Raw genomic sequence first — 21,800 nt, forward strand, 5'->3', positions numbered from 1 at the left:
AGTCACCTCTAGCGTTTCCCTCTAAAGAGCTTTACTACTTCTCCAAACACACAGGACAGCCCAGTGCCCATCTCTCCAGCAGCCTGCACAGTGGCCCCTGGAAGAGGCCTCCTCAGCCCTGAAGGCATGGTGGAAGCAGCTTGGGCCCTCCCCACTGACAGTAACCCAGCCCTGATTCTATTTATAGCCATCCATTCTGCTTTGGGGACAGGGCTAACTTTGGACATGCATTGAGGAAGAGAAGGAGGCTGGCTCCTGCACAGGGACACCACAATGTCTAGCTGGGACTCGCCACCAGATTACCCCCTCAGCTCAGACCTAGTGAAGAGATTAAAGTCTGCTTTGGCCACTGGGGACAAGGACACTGTGCAGGAGCTGATCTGCACTGAGGTGGAGCCCGTGGACGCCGTGATAGAGCTTGCTAATGATGACTGGATGAAGGAGCCCTCAGCCAAGCTGCCCACCGGCGCACTGCTAGGTAACCACAGGGAGAACATGGGCCAATTACTAATGCATGCTGGGGTCTGTCCTGGAGACAGGGGCAAGGGTTCAAATGGGATGATGTATCCTTGATATCCATTTCTTAAATAGCTATGTGTTAAACTAAATAACTAATGGAGAGACTCTCCAAGACAGTAGCTGTGTTGGCAGGAAGACACTGTGATGGTCAGTACTGTGTGGGTGTGTTCAAGGGTGGGTGTCGAGGGGAAGCTGTAAAGATATGTCTTGGTTAGGGTTTCTATCGCTGTGAAGAGACACCACAACCATGGCAACTCTCGTTTGGTTGGTTGGTTTTTGGTTTTTCGAGACAGGGTTTCTCTGTGTAGCCTTGGCTGTCCTGGAACTCACTCTGTAGACCAGGCTGGCCTTGAACTCAGGCTTGGCCTGCCTCTGCCTCCCAAGTGCTGGGATTAAAGGTGTGTGCCACCACAGCCCAGCGTTGCTGGTTCGTTTGTTTGTTGCCGTGACAACACTTATAAAGACAAACATGTCATTGGAACTGGCTTGCAGCTCAGAGGTTTACTCCATCATTGTCAGGGTGAGAAGCATGGCAGCATGCAGGCAGACACGGTGCTGGAGAGGTAGCTGAGAGTTCTACATCTGGTTTGGCAGGCAGAAGAAAGAGAGAGAGAGGGAAATAGAGAGAGAGACAGAGAGACAGAGAGACAGAGAGAAAACACTGGGCCTGGCTTGAGCATCTGAAGCCTCAAAGCCCACCCCCTAGTGACACACTTCCTCCAACAAGTCACAGAAACTGCCAGAGCAAAAGCTACCAAGACCTGATACCAGAAAGTGTTTCTGTAGGGATGTCTGTCCAGTAGCTGCCTATCTAGTACAAACAGATGTGGCCCTGGTGACTTATTTATTATTTATTCTGCAGTTGTGGGAATGGAGCCCAGAGTCCTGGACATGCTAGGCAAGCTCTCTGTCACCCAGTGACAGCTGCACCCTCACCACAGTTCCTGATCTTTACAGCATTGTCTTAGGCAGGTCTTGGTTACTTGCGGTGGTTTGAATGAAAACAACCCCCATAGGCAGTGGCACTATTAGGAGGCGTGGCTGTGTTGGAGTAGGTGTGACTATGCATGTGCATGCAAAATTAAAAATAAAATAAATCTATCAGCTGCCTGGGTTTTCTAAATCCACATCATATATGGAGATCAACCACAAAACCCTTAAACCAAATGCCCAAGGAAGAATGTCTTCACGCTACTGTTCTGTTCTGTTCTGTTCTGTTCTGTTCTGTTCTGTTCTGTTCTGTTCTGTTCTGTTTTGTTTTTGTTTTTCGAGACAGGGTTTCTTGGCTGACCTGGAACTCACTCTGTAGACCAGGCTGGCCTTGAACTCAGAAATCCGCCTGCCTCTGCCTCCCAAGTGCTGAGATTAAAGGCGTGCGCCACCACCGCCCAGCGCTACTGTTCTTATAAACAGTGCCGTGAGCGAAGTTTTTGATACCATCTGTACAGCTTCATTCTTATACGGGCCTTACCTTCACATAAGTCCCTAGGAGCCATGTGACTGGTACATGAATAGGAAGTTTTCTTACAATGTATTTCCAAAAGGAAATAAGGAAACATGTTTTAACATAGCCCCCACCAGCACAAAAGTTGCCAGTTTGAGAATTCATAATTAAATTGCTAGTTTAATAAGGGTGAGAGAGAGAGAGAGACAGAGAGAGAGAGAGACAGAGACACAGAGAGAGAGAGAGAGAGAACACGTGAGGGTATGTTCGCATGGGTACACATGGGGACAAGAGGTTGTGAGGCATCTTAGTTAGGGTTTTACTTCTGTGAACAGACACCATGACCAAGGCAACTCTTATAAGAACAACATTTAATTGGGGCTGGCTTACAGGTTCAGAGGTTCAATCCATTATCATCAAGGAGGGAGTATGGCAGCGTCCAGGTAGGCATAGTGCAGGCAGAGCTGAGGGTTCTACATTTTCATTTGAAGGCTGTTAGCAGAATACTCACTTCCAGGCAGCTAGGATGAGGGTCTTATAGCCCTCACCCACAGTGCCACACCTACTCTAACAAGGCCACACCTACTCTAACAAGGCCACACCTACTCCAACAGGGTCACACCTTCTATTAGTGCCAATCCCTGGGCCAAGCATATACAAACCATTACAGGGGGTGACCATGCACATATATATAACTCCTGGGGAGTACAGATGTCAACCTCAAGTACTGTTTCTCAGGCTTCATCCTCCTCATTTTTTGGGAGACAGGTTTTCTCACTGGCCTGGAACTCACCATGTATCCTAGGCTGATGGTCCAGAGAGCCCAGAGATCCACCTATCTCAGCCAACCTAGCCGTGGGATTACAAACATACCCTGCCACACCCAGCATTTTGACATGGGTTCTGGGAACTGAACTTGGGACCTCACAGTTGCACTGTGAGCACTTTACCCACTGGGCCATCTCCCCAGCTCTTAACTGTCCTTTCTTTTCTCACCAGACAAAGGATTATGTTTTTCCTTGGAGCATTCTTCACTGTGTTACATGTCTGTGTGGATCCATGGTGATGTCTCCCATCTCCTTAAGTCCTTTTGATCACTGTCACATAACAGACACAGTCTCTTGGTCATCACATCTGCTGCAAGGTTACTCCTGGCCTGTGGTTGACCTCTGACTGTAGTCAGCTGTTTTCTAGCTGGTCAGATTTATCCTGAGCCCTGAGCTTTATCCTCTAGTCAGACCCCCTCCCATGTAGGTGTATCCATGTGCACACATGATATTACGCATTCATGCACACACCTGTACATGTATGGACCAGCATGAGGAGCATGCAGGGGGCATGGCTGCCAGGGAAGAACTCTGAATGCTTGATGGGGGAGAAGTCCAAGGTTGGAACCTCTAAAGGGATCTATCCCCATGCCTGAGACTGGAGCATCATTGCTAGACCAACATTCCCTGTGGTATTTAAGCTGCTTTCAGAGAGGTACTTCTTATTCCTCACATCTGGGCCCCACAGACCCACCTTTAGTCCATCTATCCAGGAGCCAGGTCGGAGAACGGAAAGGGGGCCCTGTTGTCATAGGTGGTGATGAGATCCGAAATAGTGTACTTGCCCTCCTGACCCACTCCACACCCTGCCCCGAGACCAGTCATCACGAACTGCCTCATCTCCTCCTATTCAGTCTGACTCCTTTTCAGCCCAGTGTTTAGAATGTGCTAGAAAGAGAAGAGCCGGGTCACTATTGCAGTCTCCAAAGGTCTCCCTGTGCATGCCCAGCTCCTGCCCATAGCTCCCACCTCCTCATGGGTTGCCCTTAACCTGATGCCTTCCTCACAGCATGCAGTCCTGCCACCAGTTGGGACCGGAAGTGGCCCTTCTGCACATCTCAATAGCACAACCCAAATGGTTAAGATTTGCATATTGAAATCTTCTTTAAAGCATCACTTCTCCCCCTAGTTGCTAACTATGCCGCCAAGTCTTTTCTGTCCAGTTACTCTGCACAGTTCTTGAAACTGAGAAAATATGTCAGAGAAGCTACAACCCTCCCACCATGAGTCCGTTGTTATAGAATTTTATACCCAGACTTCTCCTTGCTAGATATGTGTGACAGCATGAAGGGATGGTGAGACATCCAAAGTCCAGCCTGGCTCAACTGCCACCACACACTGTGTGTGTGTGACAAGAATGGTGCTTTGTCCATCTGTCCAGCATCTCTTAGTGTTTCATGGGGCATGAGAGCAGGCTTTCCTTAGGTAGATAGGTCCTGAGGCTTCCCAGAGGAGCTCCAGAGTGGGGCCAAACTTGGACTTGCTCACTGAACAGCTCTCAAAGACACTAGCATCCACAAGTCTCTTGGACGTATCAAGTTTAAGTTGGCATGCTTTTTTCTTATATGAACTTTGACCCCTGAAACTATTGACTTTTTAACCATCCCTTGGTGTCCTGTCCAGCAGGGCATCAAACAGGGGTCCAGGGAGGTCACCTGAAAGAGAGTGGAGGCGGGGGGGTAGGAGGGAAAGGCAAAGACTCAAAGAATGGTGATCTGTCTATAGTCTGATCAAATCACAATTTTTACTTTTTCACACAGGGGTTATATACACAAAAAGGCAGGATGTGGGGGAAGGGGATGACACAGGAATGTTAAGTGTTCAGTCATTTTTATGACTCTGCCTATGATTCACTTGTCCCTATCTAAGTTGGTACTATCCATCAAGGTTACTTATCTACAAGATCTATGACAACCCAGGCTGGCAAATTTCCACCAAAGCTGCTTGTTTACAATAGCTTATAGCTATCTGTTTCAGTGTTTTTCCACAGAGACCCGAGACTTTGTATTAGTGGGCTGACTTAGGCCTATGGCTGATTTTAGGCCTTCAGTGTATAAGCAAAGCTACCCCTGACACCTTGGGGCTCACTAATTTAGGTCATGGGTTGTGCCCGTCATTCTCCAGGCTACTCTGAAACCATCCTCCCAAAGGTTCCCTATAGTGGCCTGAAATGCTGTAGGCTCCCCTTCTTGGATGTGGAGACAAATGCTCAACTCCTGAACGTGAGGTTGGATTCTCCAGGAACATTCCAAGAGGAACCAGACTTGGTGGCACTAAAATGCATGTGTGGTCTTGGGGATTCCTGTGAAGTTGTTGCTATGGAATGTGTGACTGCAGACTGTACAGGTACAAGATCACATGGACACTGTACAGAATTCAGGACTGTGGAGGACTGGGAACACACAGGGGTGAGGCTAGGGGAGGGTTAGAGTTGGGAATGTCCACCACAGGAGGAAAGAGAGAGCCAAGTGTCATCGGGCAAAATCATTCTGAACAGAAGAGGTTTCCATCCCAAGGACAACCATAGCAGATGGAGCTCTGAGCATGGTTCAAAAGATGATGGATCAAAAGATGGAGAAAAAGCTAAAAAGGAACCTGGTCATCACATACTCATTGACCTGTGAGACTCATTCACCAGAGAGAAAAGGGCCAGGAGAGAGAGGGAGAGAGAGAGGAGAGAGAGAGAGAGAGAGAGAGAGAGAGAGAGAGAGAGAGAGAGAGAGAGAGAGACTCAGAGAGAGAGAGACTCAGAGAGAGAGAGACTCAGAGAGAGACAGAGAGAAAGACAGAGACAGAGAGACCAGCTGAGAATGTGATAGAACCAGCTTTTTCTGGAGAAGCCCATTGGGTGCTCATGTACCCCTTGATATGGATGGGAGTCATAGGAACTAGGAAACATGGCTGTGGTAAAAGACAGAGCCATCACATCCTGAGGTGGCATTTGGAAGGAAAACACTCATTATTCCAGATACCCTTAAGGAGGCGTCTTCCAAGGGAAGATACCTACTCTGCCACAAGAATGGACATGAAGTACCAAGCAAGGTGCTGGAAAGGACATAGAATCTTCTAGCTAACTCTCAGCTCTCCCAGCAGAAGCCACTGTGATTCCCAACCCAACCTAGGTCAGGACAATGCCCTCTCACTGAGGTATATGAGGTGTCCTGTGTTGCTGGATCTATGCTTACTCTAAGGGAATGTTCTTCGTGTGGCGCAGGGGTTGGAGTCCAGCATTGATACCCCTGCTTACCTTTGCCACCCCACTCAGACCCCACTCAGGGAAGTCACTCCTCTGAAAGGTCACATGGCCTCCCCACCTCCTCCTCCGCAAAAACACTCATCCTTCATCTCCATTTGTCACTGAAAAATATGGCTATCTTCATCTGTTCTCTGTTGTTGTAACAAAATATTTGGTGCTGGATAATTACAAAGAAAATAAGTATTTTAGCTTACAGTTTGAGAGCGTTACAGTTCAGTAGGACAGGACAACTTAGCTGTTCATCCCCTTGACTGGATTGTAACATGGCATGCAGTATCATGGTAGACCACAGGACAGAGAGATCTCAGGGTGAATCAGAAGCCAGAGACAGGATGAGGCCAGCCATGGTTTTTAGTAGGCTTTTGTTTGTCTTTAAATTATTTGTTTCTTTTCCTAAGATTTTTATGATTATATATTCATTATATATAATATTGGGTTTCATTATTACATTGTGTATATATATGTGTGATATATATATTACATATATATAATATATATATATAATGTGTTTGGGTCATATTCACACCTACTACCATCTCCTGACTGCCTCACACTCTTGCTAATCCCATTATTCTTCCCAATCAGGTTGTCTTTGGAGTATGGTGTGTTTATGTGTGTGTGTGTGTGTGTGTGTGTGTGTGTGCGCGCGCGCGCGCGCGCACGCGCCTGCATTTATGTGTGTGTATCTGTCTACTTTCTATCTGTCCTAATAGTTTAATTAGTATTGCTCACAGAAGCCTGGCCTTAAGATGCTGAGATTACAGGCATGTGCGACACACGGTGCCTGGCCTTTTACATGGATGTTCAGGATCTGAACTCAGATCCTCATGAGCGTACAGCAAGCACTCTATTCCCCAAACTGTCTCCCTGAGCTTTCCTCCCTGCCTCCATGATGTCACCAGATATTCTAAACTATGCCCCTCCCTGGCCTCACTCATATCCAGTGCCTTGCATTCCTTGAGGAAATGCTCAGATGTAGGGTACAGTGCTGGCTGGCATGGACAGATTGTAGGGTACAGTGCTGGCATGGACCAGCCAAGCTCCTCTGTTGACATTGCACTGGATCCTATTAACTGTGCTTCGCTACAGAGAAATGTTTTGTTCTGCTTCAAACCAAAGCCAACCTCCTACTATTGACTGTTCGTGACAATTGCATGATTTGTCCTGGCTTCTTTCCCACACTGAATGGAACACAGAGAGAGAGGAAAAGGGGTATCTGGGAGGAGGGTGTCGAGACCCATCTAACCCCTCAAATACATCAACCGTACAATTTAGTAACTGCCATAATCGCACTACTTAGGAAACAACTGATTACTAATTGCTATTATTAAGGGTATCAGCATTCTGTGATTCAGCTGAGGGCACATCATATACAAGTCAAGATGCCACTTGAATTCCTGATGGAAATAGAGGAACGGATGCATTGTGTTGTGCTTTAGGGCAATGGTATTTAAGTATCCAGGGGAACGATGAAGAAAGACTAATTGGGCTATTATTAAGAAATCTCCCCAGTAGCATCTATAGGTGGGAATGTGTGTACATAAACATGTAACAGACATGCATGTGCAGACATGTAAAAACGGGACCAATTGTGAATTGGACTCCTCACCCAAGGCAGGATAATGAAGGCACCATATCCAACATACTACCATGTCAGTCATACTTCCTTACATGTGGAGAGGGACACCACACAGGTCATTTAGGTTTAGAGAACACATGTGGCTCCTGCCACAAAAGAGACATGATGGTCAGGGTGAGAGAGAGGAGGATGGCATCTCAGACCAGTGGTATAGCGGGAAGGACAAAGGTCTAACAGTTATGTGACCAGGGCTCTCACTGTGACACTATCCATGGAACCTTGAACATGTCAGTTTATCTCTCTGAAGCTTAATCTCATCATTGAAAAAGTAGATTAGGCCAGTCTGTGTCAACCCTGAGGCTGTCGGCAGACTGGGATGACTAGGGTTCTGAGAGAGACCTGTGCCAATGGAGATTTACATCACTCCTTCCCAGTTAGCCTCTCTCACTGAGTAGTTCTCACAGGTCTGTGCAGACTATCCCCTGCCTTCAGCAGAAAGCTCCAATGACTGGTTTTCGGATCACTTGTCCGAATGGCTGGTGGGAAACAGGGTTACACATTTGTGTGCACAGAATGAGCCAAAGCTGGGCTAGGAAGCAAAGGAGAGGAAGTACCTCAGCAGAGTGTGCCAGACCTACAATCAGCCTCCAACGGAGGCAGCAAGGGAGGAAGCAGAGATGCCACACTGAGCCGCCAATCTCAACACACTCCCCAAGAGGTGTTATCTCCCACCCCAGGAAGAAAATGGCTCAGATGATGCTCGAAGGTGTTTGGCTATGCAACTGAGGTCTCCCAGCCTCTGTGTATCCAACATTCTCCTCAGTACCTCATGGTGCCTAGAGTTCGCCCTGGGGCTGCACTAGGCAGGACACAAACGCTCACTGTGTCCACTCACTAATCAGCAGCCAGGTAAGAGTAAAGCACGGGGCTGGAGAGTTGGCTCAGTGGTTAAGAGCACTTGGTGTTGTTGCGAAGCACCTGAGTCCGATTCCCGCACCCACGGGGATGCTCACCACATCCTCAAGCGGCAGTACTTGTGATGCACAGACACACGTGAGGGCAGAACACGCATACACATACGATAATTTAAAAAATATATTAAAATGAAAGAGTAGAGCATTGGACAAGAAGGTCCATGAAGGCACTTTCCCCTCTGATCCCCTCTGAGCCAGTACCTGAGGCATATATATTCTACCAGCACCCCTACGTGCATGTACATACATACATATCTACAATATTAATAGTTTAAAATCTCTACTTCTGAGCATTTCAGCAAAAGACTTCAGGAAGGAAGGACAAACAGATGGAAGGACAGACAAATGCACGAGAGACTCATTTAGAGAATAAGAACAGAAACTAGAAGCAGGGGGTGACCTGAAACAGGGAAGGGAAAAGGAGATGTTCCCCACCGACTCGGCTGCTCACCCGGCCAGAGACTGTGGGGGCTGGGAGACCCTGCTCGCAGCAAAATGAAATTAAACCTTTCTAAGTACTTATAAATCAGAACCTAATGACACTACCCCACCACCAGCCTGAGCATAGCTCTTATTACTTTGATTCACAAGCCAGGAAAAGATCCGGAATTATGCACAAATTATTGTCCCATCTTCTTAATTAACGCTGATTGCAAAATTCTTGCTAAAGTCCTTGCTAACAGACTCAATTATGTACCGCCTGAATTGATTCACCCAGATCAAGTGGAATTTATTAGAAATACACTTTCCTACAATAACATCAGATTATCTTTGAATATAGTTAAATTATTTAGGATAAGATGGCTGCAGCAGCAGCTCCCGCTTTAGATAACACAAAAATACCTAGAATTAGAATATCTCTTTGCTTTCTGCAAGACACACACCCTAGGTGCTTATTTGTCCCAGAAGCAGGTTGAGTCACACTGTGAAGAGATGAAATGCATGTTTTAGAGCTAATGGTCCAGCTTCAAAGACATATGGGCAGGAAGAAAAAAAAATCTTACCGGGTCACGTCTCCCTCCCCCCACCCCACCCCACCCCACCCCACCCCACCCCCAGGACAAACCGTCCCTGCCTGTGGAACACAGTGAAATTGCAATTAGACTAAATCAGGATATTTTCAGAATCAAAATGGAGAAACAGACTAATAAAACGGTAATGTATGCTGATGGCACCTCCCGTTAACATCACTGCCAAGCACTCCGGAGAGTTTCAGTTTGGGAAGAACAAAAGGAAAGGCGGAAAATAGGAGAGAGGTTTTCTGCCTTCCCACGATGACGATGACGCCTCCGGCTCCTGCAATGGCGCTCTGCCTCGGAAACATTGCAAAGGCAGACTGGTATGGCGGGCACACTCTCTGTAACCCAGCCCTACCTTCCCAGCCCCATTTGCCCATGCCAACATCAGGACCTGGATACTGAGGGGGACCAAAGTGGATTATGAACTATTCAGGTTGGCCTTGGATAAGTGAGCAACTGTCCAGAGGCTATGGTGATAAAGAAGGAACACGGTAATGGTGAGGGGCACACAGGGTATGAGATCCTGACCAGGACAGTGAGTGGGAAGCAAGGGAGTGAACATCAGAGGAGAGAGGAGAGTTGGAACTGTTGCGTAAAGACAGGAGTCCTAGGCTTGCTCCAGTGCTGACGTTTGTCTGAAAAGGTAGTGAGTGGCCATTAGGCAGAGGAATGGAAGCAAGCAATCTGGAGTGGGGAGGGGACAAATTGGAAAATTCTTTTCCATGCATAGGAAGGGTGAAAGTGGAGAGACTGGTGACAGGACTCACACTGGTTCTGCTTCCTCACCTCTCCATCCCTTACTGATTAAAACCATATGATGATACCACATGCCCACGCATGTCCCCCTTCCCTGAAGCTGAGCTGATCAGCAGATCAGGGTGGGGATGGGAGAGAATATATCAAACCTGAAAGCACACCGGCATAAGGTTCCCAGCCTGAAGGACAGAAAGGGAAATGAATGAAAGGAAAATGACCATGACCAGCACGTAGCATCAAAATCTGATTACGCAGCCCAGCACCAGACACAATGGAGCAGGGGTGGAGGGTGGAGGGGAAGAAATGATCAGAAGAATAACTATCTAACATTTTCCAGAGTGAGTGGTGAAAGATATGAATTTACAGATCCAAGGTCAGTACACCCAAGGCAGAGATGGGAAGGGAAAGTGTACCTGAGTGTGTGGGCACTCAGTTACCATGAGAGAGTCACATTTAGCTTATAATAAAGAGGAGATTCCATTGGCAAGAAAAAGTGGAAAGTGGACTTGGAGATGAGTTGTACAGTAGCACTCCTTCCCACAAACCAGCAAAGATCCCTCTGACAGCCGTTGTTCTTTGTCAACTTGACAGACTAGCATCACCTGGTTAGATGCACCTATGGGCATGCCCACTGTGGGCGGCACCATTCCCTGGCTGGGATCCTGGACTGTACAAGTGCAGAAAGGGAACTGAGCATAAGCATGCAGTTACCACTCTCGGCTTCTGACTGTGGATGTTTGACTTCCCTGCCATGATGAACTTTGTTTGCTCTTGGTCTGTGAACCGGAATAAGATCTTTCTTGAGTTGTTTTTTCTCAAGAGTATTTTAACAAAACAACCCGAAAAGAAGCTAAGACAGTTTCCCTACTACCAGCAGCAAAAGTTAGCCAACTCGTTTTATGAATAAAGTTTTATTGGCACACAGCCACCTCCTTCATTTACAAATAATCTCCAGCTGCTTTTATAACCCAAAGGCAGAGCTGAGTAGTTGCCATAGAGACCATGTGTGCCCATAAAACCCAAAACATTTACTGTCTGAGGTTCCACAGAGAAAGTTTGGCATCCTCTAAGCAAAAGCACATGGTTTAAGTTTCAGGGCAAACACTGGATGACCCGCCCACCCCATTCATTTCCCTTTACCTGTCCGGTATGACTCCAATGGCTGCTCTCACTTCAGTGCTACCCTGAGCTTGCTGGGAGGCAAGTGTCACTCAGGGGGTGTTTGACACTGTTGGCTGCTAGCCCTTAGAAACATTTGCAGCAATTTGATGCAATAGCACAATTTCACTGGTATGATTCATGGACTTCTATATCTATTGTCATTTTATTTTTTTCCTGGTAATTGTTTTTCAGTAGGTCTTGAAAAAGAATCAAGTCTCTAACAAATTGGGAACCCTCCCAAAAATGAGAAAGAAATCCCTGGCTCTTCACCTCCGGTGGTTGGGAAACTACACTACCCCTCAACAAGTGTATCAGTCCTGAAATCCACCCGTCCTCTGAGACCTTCGGGGTCTCGGGGTGCTTCCAGCATATCCATTCCTCCTTCCAAGAAGTCTTGAGGTGCACAGTCAGACACTGGGGAGAGCTGGCCTCATAGGACACTGGCTGGGATCAACACCTGGAAAGCATGCTTGGTGCTTTCAGTATACCCGTGTGAGGTGGCTGTCTACAGCTGAGTCAGATCCTGACTGCACTGACAGATGCAGTGTCAAGTCTTCCTTACAGGTGGGGCTTTGGGTTTATGATAACCTTCAGCTCCAAGCCCTAGGCCTTCTGCCAGGCTGGTTTGTCTTCCATCAGGACTCCAGAATGCCATCTTTTAAATGGCACCCTTGTTCCCAGGCATCATAGCACTGTGCATCCTTCTCAACCAAGAATAATGGGGTTTGCGCCCCGCAACAATCAGGGAGGAACCAGATACCCAAGAGAGAAGCGCACAATGTAACCACAGGCTTTTCCACCTACGCCTCAGTCCCCAAAAAATTACACATAAGCTTATTTATTTATGAATTAATGCCATAAGCTAGGCTTGTTCCCCAACTAGCTCATAACTCAATTAACCCATTTATGCTATTCTATGTCTGCCACATGGCTGGTTAATTCTTCTCAGTTTTATATGTCCAACTTCCTCTGAGTCTGGGTGGCGAATCTTCCTGTGCCTACAGTATTTCCCAGAGTCCCTTTCTCTCTGCTGGATGTCACACCTTCTAATCTTGCCTCAGTTTATTGACCATCAGACTTTTATTGACAGGAGATGCTTTTGTACAGCTCACAAGAGATTATCCCTACACACCATCTCCCTATGCTCTGTTGAGATGCCACCTATGGAAAGTGCCTGTTGTGGCCTCCAGTTACTCTGACACCTTACCTAGCCTGAGGCACCGGAAGCATGAATGCTTAGGCTTCTGACATGCAGTTCCAGTTGCTGCTAATGGCTGCTTTGTCTGGCTCCCTCTAAATGCACAATCCCTCAAGGCAGGGACTCCCACTATGTGTCCATATGCTTTTAGTAACTGTAGCATGCTTTGTACACATTAGCTCCATATGTGTGCTTTTCCAGTTCAGTAGAACCGAACCCTCCATCCTCATCAACATACTTCCAAAACCCAGTTCTCTAAGAAACTCTTTCGTGATTTAACAAGCAAGAAAACTTTTTTAGTTGACATTGTAGTTTCTGAGGTAGGGTTTCATTTAGCTCAGACTAACCTCCGCTCACTGTGTAGCTGAGGATGACCTTGAGCTATGCACTGGGAGACCTTGATCTGCCAGTACTCTTTCTTCTACCTCCTAAGTGCTGGGATTACAGGCATGCTCCATCATACCATTTTATGTGGTGCTGGGGCATGCTAACCAAACACTCTATCAGCTGGACTGCATCTCCAGCCCTAACTTACATCTTCCATGTGCATATAGGTGTCTGGCATGCATCTGTATGTTCACCTGAGTGTGGGAGCATGTCTATGTGCAGGTGTGAGTGCATGTGGAGGACAGAGGCTGATGACAGTTGTCTTTCTTGATTGCTTGCCATCTCATATTTTCAGGCAGACTCTCTTGATTAAACCCAGAGCTGGGTAATCCCCTCTCTCTGCATTGGGAGTCCAGGTGGTTGGCCACGCCCACCATGGAGGCAGTTATGTGGGAGCCAGGTCTCTGAACTCAGGTCCTCACCTGGCGGCACTTGACTGGCTGGACCATCTCTCCAGGCAAACAGCTCACACTTTAAGTCAGTAAATTTGGATACTATGTGTGTTTAATATTCATTTAGTTTATATAATTTTCCTGTTGGGGGTTCAATTTTTTTGCCAATAAGCCTAGGGCTGGCAACATGGCCCAAAGATAAAAGTGCTTATCTCTAGACCCAACAACCTGAGATCTATCTATCTTGATGGAAAAAGAGAATAATGTCTCAAATGTTTCCTCTGACCTCCGTGAATGACCCATAGTGCTTTGCTTGGGTACTCACTGGCACACGCACCCACAGGCAATCATACATGTGCATACACATGTATGTACACACCTTAAGTAAATAAATGTGACTACCAAAAAAAAAAAACCCTTTTAATAAAGTCCAGAGAATTTTCCACTTATCACAAAAAATTGGCTTTACTTCGCCCTTCATAAAAGACTGGGAAGGTACCCCAGGAACCTCTGGTTTCAAACAGGGCCCCAGAGCTCGATCAGCACAACAATCAGAACAAACCAACTTCAAGAGAGCGGCATCCTGCTCCCTGTGTGAGATTCATAGAAAACAATCAGGCAGAGCATGCAATTTGTCTCAAGAGGCAGAAGCTGCAATTTTACCGTGTCATTAAATCCCCAGGACAGTTACAAAGAAAACTTAGCCTCCCTGGCCGTGGAAGGCTCTGTGATAGGCTCTCCAGCACTGTCCCCATGGTCTATAAATGTCCTGCCAGAGTTGGTGCCGCATGGTCCTGCACGAAGAGCATTTGGTGTCTCCATCTTGTACTGAGCCACAGTGGCAACTCACATTCAAGGGCACCAAATGAACTGTCACCATGTGCTGTCAGTGTACATGATGCTTAACCTCTGGCTGTCCAGGACAGGGCCCTTTACATTGTCTGTGTTGGGCTGTGTGGCACGTAAGAAAAATAATCGGGACAATACGTTGCAAGGGTAGTCTGTTCCCTCCCCTCCCCACTGTATTGTGTTCCTCCACACAATGAAAATGAGATTTCTTAATAATGTGAAATTGGCACAGATAATTCAAGTCATTATTAATAGATACACTTGATCTGAGGAAGTAAATGTTTTAATGTTTTGTTAAATGAGGTGTGCCATGTTCACATTGTCATGCAGAGGAGAGGTTAAGGCACTTTGACACTCTTCATATTAATGTCTGTGTGACTAACTTGCCTAGATGTGTCCTGGAAGTCTAAAATGGAGCTTTCCATACCTGCCGGACTTCCTGTTTAAACCGATAATGATGGAAATAAAAGCAGAATGTGGGATGAAGACAGGTGGCCTTCAGAAACTGCCAGAGAGAATATGTCAGAAAAAGACAGTGAACGAAGCCCACCATCCGGCCTGCAGCTGTGGGGATTTTGGAAGAGACATCATCAGCCTAGGGTCCAGGGAAATCTAGAAGGTGTATTAGATACTTTTCTGTTGTTGTGATAAAATGTCATGACCCAAAGCACTTTATCTGGGCTTGTGCTCCAGGGGGGTTGCAGGCTGTGGATATCGTGGATATCGAGACAACCGGCAGCTGGAGCAGGAAGCTGAGAGAGCACACAGGATGCAGAGAGAGCAAACTTGAAGAGGGTCGAGGCTATACGCTCTCAAAACTCACTTCCAGTGACGGACTTTCCACCGTAGAACCTCCATGTCATGAAGGTTCCATAACCTCCCCAAAGGGCGCCACTGGAACTGGGGACCAACTGTTTAAATACCCGAGCCTATGGGAGACATTCTTCATTCAAACCATCACAATGGCCATTTATAAAAAGGGGCACAGACCGGACCAGCAATACAAATGAGCCTGTTTAAGAGAACATGCAAAGACTCTGATGTATCACAGACTGGCTTGTTGGCCCATCATCTTGTCACTTACTTGGACACTTGACCCCAGCAGGGAGCCAGGCACGTTCCAGTGGCCCAGGAAGGAAGTCAAGCCTTGCTTTTACTCTGAGAGCATGGGGAAATGACAGGGGTATCCTGCCACTCCAGAGGCTCTTCCTCTTTCCTGGGACACATAGAAGGTTGCTACTGAAGAGAAAGAGGCTGGACATCCATGTCATCAAGCTACCCAGCACTCAGCATTCAGACCTGGCTGGATTGTTCCACAAAGTCCCAAGAGCACAAATATCCACATGCTGTTTGGGAAGGGAATGCATGATCATGAGTCAGCTTGGATGCAGGAAATCAAGATCCTGTCACAACATGAAGATAGGAATCACCACCCAAACTCCATCATGTGTGCAACCTGTGACCATCTCAATGTGGACTTCACCTTCATCTCACTGGATCCAGAGGCAAAAAAAAAAAATCTCATTAGCTGTCTCTAGGACAAGACACAATTAGGAAAGACTAATTTTTATCCCTTCTGTGGACAAAGCATCTTACTTATTATTTAAATCTCAAATATCTCTACAATATGATATTCAGGTCCAGCTACCACCTGCCTCAAAGATGGAGAAATGGCTGCTCACTCTGTCATTCAGACAGAAGCTGGGCATCCCCTGCCTGCTTAGATTTTCCCTTCCTCCCTGTCCATTCATTCCACACTCGGCCTTTCCATGTGTACAGCACCCTGCCAAGGTTTACCATATAAACTAAGTAGTACCCTTTGCTGGTTCATCTGAAGAAATAAAATTATTAAATCTGCTGACTTGAGGCAAACAAAATTCATTAGCAATCCTCTCTCCAGGAGAGAACAGCATTCAGAAGCATTTCTAGGTAGGACCAACTCCCCGGCCACAGCACCCACGGAACCTCACTTGCAAGAAGAGGGAAGATTTCATGGTGACGCCAGAGACTCAGTCAGGAAGGGGAACTGAAGAGAACAGTCTCCTAAAGCTATGTGAGATGTGATGACCCCACTCCCATCCTCTGTGTAACTGCTAGTGCCAACCAGACCCACTGTGGGCCAGCGTAGAGGCAGAACCGGATGTACTCAACCTCATAACAGGGATCAAAGGGGACCATGGGCAGCAAAGCACAGGTGCTTAGGGACTCCAGGAAGGACTCGGGATTCTGGAAGCCAAAGTAAGTGAACTTGAACTGACCGTTGGCTAACACAAGTCGGCTCTCTACAGACATGCTTTGATGGTTTAAAATAACTCCAGATAGCTTGCTGCATCTGTGTCACCTAAATTTGGGTGCAAACATTAGTATGCCTTTGGCACCAATAAACTCCGAGCTGGCCAACAAGAAAGCAGAGCCTCTAGAGCCCTAAACAGGAGGACCCAGACGGTGAGCAGCAGCCAGAGACCCTTGAGTCACAAGAAGCAGGGTCCTACATGCCTGGATTTCCACCACCAGCTTGGATCACTGACTGAATCAGCCCACTGCTCTGGCTGGCTGAGAGGATTTGGAGCCTGATTGTAGCGTGTTCCCCATTTCCCTCTGTATATTCACACAGATCACCTGAAGGCCCCTAGCTGAGCATGCTCTCAACCTGGCTGCAAGTAGAAGCACTCAGACAATTCCTAGCGGTCCCGATGCTCGAGCTGCATGCAGCCCAGCACAATACAAGTCTTCAGGCTGGGGTCCTGCCATCCTGGCTTTTATCAATCATCAGGTGATTCTATTTTGCAACTATAGTATCAGGCACTGATCTGAGGCCTCCTGTGTTGCAGTTCTCCACCGTGAATCACTCAGAGTTGGTGGTTTTTTTTTTTTTTTTTTTTAGAACCATAGTTTGTCATCTTTTCTGAAGATTTCTGAATACCAGCCATCTCGGGTTGGAGTGCACACACCCTTTACCTCACACCACTGCACAGTAACAGTCACATCCCGAGCCACACCTGACCCCCAGATCTACAACTGACACCCCTGTTTTGAAACATCCCCAGACTGTCTTTTTTCCTAATCCAGTGGAGGCTTTTCCAGACCTGGCGTGACATCTACTAGCTTAAGGAATCTCAATTTCTTCTGTATTTGAACTGTAAAACCATGGTCCCTGGTCTGTCTGTTTTACTGTAGTCCCTCAAGTTCCAACCATATTTTCAGCAGCTTACACACAAATTTACATTTAAAAGAAGTTGGGTTTCTGTGCGGACCAGACTTGGCAAAGAAGGCAACGCCTGAGTGGAATCTTGGGGCTGCGCATTGATTTTGACTGAGTTGAAAGAATGAGGATGAGGAAAGGATGGCCTGGGCAGGTGTGCATAGGCAGGGTCATTTAGAGGTGGAGGTGGGTGAGGAGCCTAGCCCAGAGCAAGGGGTCAGAAAGGAATGTCACTCACACACCAGAGGGGCTTTGGGGGGGAAGATTAAGTGGCTCCTGTTGGAGTCTTCCAAACATGGATTTCTTGTAATGTGTGATCCCCACAGAAGGGATTTTCATCTCTAAATCCCCAAAACCTTGCAAGACACCCTAAATCATCAACATGTTCTGTTAACATCTAAAAGAAAGAATGGATTGCTTTCTAGGTTCGTCAGTTGGTTTATTTAATGTAATAATCAACAATACTTCTATTCTTGTTATAATTATTATTATTATTATTATTATTATTATTATTATTTTCATTATTATTCAGCTCTCTGCCATGTTTGTGAAGTCATCTTCATGTCCCACTTGCAAAGGTGCCACTCCTGTCTGCCAGGAGCTATTTTTAAAGCCCTACTCCCTAGCTACTGAATTCCAGCTCAGACACCGAGGGAACTGAAACACACAGGAAGCTAAATTTAGCCTAGAGAGCAGTTCATCTTATCCCGAGACTCACCTCTGACCCTCTTAAAAACATCCAGTGACAGATTACAACAGGTTGGAAAGTATCCTCCAATGTAAAGTGAGGGGCAAGTTCAAGTTGCCTCATCTTGCAGCTTCCCTGGAGCCTTGATTACAGTCCACTTGAGGAAAGTAAGATAGTGTGGTGCCTGAACTCAAAGAAAAGAAGACCCGGAAACACATGTGTAGCTGGACTGAAAGGGCATTAGGGGTGGGGCTCATGGCCAAGCCCCTTCTCCAGCCACTCTATCTCTCACCAGTGAGATCCTCTGCCTCTCTGCACAGCCAGCATCCCTTATCTACCTGTGTAAAGGCATCCCTGAAGGACAGACAGACAGTCATGCCCCTCTGCATCTAGCATATCCTGAGACTGTCCTCTGTGGAACAGCTGTGAGTCCCAGCATCACAGACAGGCTCCAGACCTTGAGTCAGTCTATGCATGCCCACCTGTGCCCAGAACTCAGGTCTGGCATAACAAGAGCAAAGGCAGGTAGTTATATTGTCTTTCTCATCAGGGTGACCAAGTATTCATGAAAAGCAACCTAGCAAAGGAAAGGTTTGTTTAGGCTCCAAGTTTGAAAGCACAGACTTCATATCAGGGAAGGTCTGTTGATGAAGGTGACCCAAGTATGGCTGCAGGAACATGGAGCTGTTGTGACCCGTACTCTTCCTCAACGCTTGGCCTCAACGCTTTTGGGCTAAGTGCCCTGGTCAAGAGAGAGAGTGGGGCTCTTGGGGCTGGTGGCTCGAAGAATGGAGACAAGACAGGGTGTGATCAAGTCTCAAGTCTCAAGTCTCAAGTCTCAAGTCTCTTCTTCAAGTCTCCTTTATTGAAGGGAATTCTGAGGTATTTATACGCTTTTGCCACGTGCCTTGCAGGTGTTGATATGACGTAAGCCTTACAGGCGTCTATAGCATGGATAGCACTGTGCACCTTGCAGGCTTGGATACCACGTGAGCCTTACAGGCATATATGGCCTGGATAGCACGTGGACAGCACATGAACTGCATACCTACCACGTGTGCCTTGCAGCTGAGGGCAGTAAACAGCAACACAAAATATGTGGGATATCAGAGTGTGCTTCAGCTGTTGTAGGCCATTGAAAACCAAATCTCTTATCAGGGTATATGGTTCTAGATGGCTGCAAAGATAATCTAGCCGCTTTCTGCTAAAGGTCGGCTCCCAACATGGGGCAGCTGCTCATATTTTTCCCCACAACCAGAAGACACAGAGAGATGAACACTGGTGCTCAGATCACTTTCTTCTTTTTACTCTTTCTGGGCTCTAGCCAGTGGGATGGTGCTGCCCACAGTCAGTTAAACTATTTACAAGTCAGACACACTTGTAAATACACCCAAAGGATTGTATCCGTGATAATTCTAAGTCTAGTCAAGTTAACAGTGAGTATTAACTATCACAGTTCTGCCCCTTGTCACCCAAGTGTGTCATTTCAAATCATCATATTCCACCTCTGAGCCTAAAGTTTCGTTTTCATCTCATGATGCAAAGTGCAATGAGTTCATTTCTGAAATTCTCCACCGTCTCTAATAGTCCCAATTCTGTTCGAAAGTCCAGGGCTGGGCAACTATCTCAGTGGATAAAACACTTGCCACACAAGTGAAAGATCTTGAGTTCAGATCCCCAGATGCCCACGGAAAAACCAGGCAGGCATGAGGACTGCATGTAATCTTGGTACTGAGAAAGCAGAGCTAGGGGGTGGTGGAGGACGGCCTGGGCAAACAGGTTACCTGCACTAGCTAGATTAGTGAGTTCTGAATTTAGTTGAGAAAGAAATAAAATGGAGAGTGATCATTAACATGTACATGCATGCACATACCGACATGCATGCATACACACCACAGAAGAGAGAGAGAGAGAGAGAGAGAGAGAGAGAGAGAGTAATCCAAAGTTTAAATTCTCATCTGAGACTCACACTGTGTGTCGGGGAGTATGTGTTTTGTGTGTGAGGAGGATCAGAGGACAACTTTGTGGAGCCGATTCTCTCCGTCTGCCTTCCCATAGATTTCAGGGATTGGGCTGGGCTGTCAGGCGTATCAAACCAGCATTTATCTGCTGGGCCAACTCATGTGCCCTCAAGACGAGCTCTTAACTATGAGCCCCTATAAAATATAAAAGCAAGTCTCATTCTCCCAATATCCAATGGCACAGAGTAAACATCCTCAGTCCAAAAGAGAGGGAGAGAGGAAGGAATGGAAGGAGGATGGGAGGCATACAATGAAGAACCAGGCCAAAGCAGGGTCAAACAGCCAGTCCTGCAACTCCATATCTGCTGTCTGAGCTGCAGTCCCACCCTCCAGCTCTGCTGCCTGCTGCACACATCGATTCTCCTGGACCAGCTCTACTATGTGCCTGAAATCCTCCTCGGTGGGCATCCAATGGCCCTGGCATCTCCAACATCCTGCAATTTAGGCTTCCCCGCCACAGTGCTGTAAACTGGCTTCTCATAACCTTCTTTCAGAGAATCTAACCCTGCCAAGTACTGCATGGTCTTGGCTGCTTTTTAGACCTTGGCACAAGTCTCAGTGTATGGCTGGGGTCACCTGATCAAACAGTAAATAAGAGAAATGCTTGGGTGGACTGCAAGTGGCCTTTGACTCTACCTGTGCAGAGCAGCTCGGAGACAGAAGCATTTATTTTCAGGGTTATCATTCATACAATCACACCAGTGAGAGAACACGGTGATATCTCGGTAGTCACATGACAATGGTCATATCAAGTAACCATTATCACATCAGAGCCCACAGGAGTTATAAATACACTGTCATGGGGCTCCAAGTGGAGGACAATGGAGTAATGACAATAGAAATAGCCCACTCTCTGTAAGGCCAGCTTCCCCTGGTCCCATTCGGAAATCAGTCACTCTGCCATGGAAAGACAGCCAGTGCCAGCTCGAAGAAAACTACAGATCTTCCAGAAGATGAGCAAAGAGTCTCAGAACAGAGCTGGGACTCCTGAGCTTGAATTCCACACTGCACTGGTGGCAGGAGACCTGGACCATATCCGATCCCTCATGGACCAGTGCTTCTGGGATGCCAACGTGGTGTTTGAGATCAGTAACGAAGAGATGGAATGGCAGGTGACATCCCTGGCCACCTTTGGGCTCTCAGGTACCCTGGTTCCTCTAAAGCTCTATTGTGTCACTTTAAGTTTCTACTAACCCACTGGAAATGTGTGCATCCTTCCTGAAGGGAGGGTACACAGACCCTGCCTTTGAGGAGTGTCTATAACCAAGGTCTGTAAACAAATTTGGTCTGGTGGGTGATGAGCTACCAAAGGGAAAATGATGGATGAGAAGCACCCAGCTGGTGGTGTTGGATACATCTTGTACCTTGAAAGCAAAGCCTTGGTTTAGCTGTTGATCTTGGCAGCTGGGGAGCTAGAGATTACATGGACCTGTGACACAAAGCTCTGTGTGAGGTCGTTCTATGAATTGCTGGACACCACAGTACTTTGGCAGTGGGTATGGCGTCCTACAGACCACACAGCATCAAC

General features: G+C 47.0%; 1 protein-coding gene across 2 annotated transcripts in view; it reads left to right on the top strand.

The window, feature by feature from the left end:
• Positions 1-238: 238 nt before the first annotated feature.
• Asb18 (ankyrin repeat and SOCS box containing 18) overlaps positions 239-21,800 on the top strand; it is a 64,400-nt gene continuing 42,838 nt past the window's right edge. Inside the window, exons 1-2 of one of the 2 annotated variants that reach the window (XM_034521818.2) lie at positions 239-478; positions 21,293-21,415. In XM_034521818.2, coding sequence (XP_034377709.1) covers positions 274-478; positions 21,293-21,415 — 328 coding nt within the window. In that variant the 5' untranslated portion in view covers positions 239-273. The remainder of the gene's footprint in view (positions 479-21,292; positions 21,416-21,800) is intronic. The other variant, XM_034521819.2, reaches the window with a different exon arrangement.

The sequence above is a fragment of the Arvicanthis niloticus genome, chromosome 17, assembly GCF_011762505.2.
Source record: "Arvicanthis niloticus isolate mArvNil1 chromosome 17, mArvNil1.pat.X, whole genome shotgun sequence".
In the NCBI taxonomy this organism is placed as follows: domain Eukaryota; kingdom Metazoa; phylum Chordata; class Mammalia; order Rodentia; family Muridae; genus Arvicanthis; species Arvicanthis niloticus.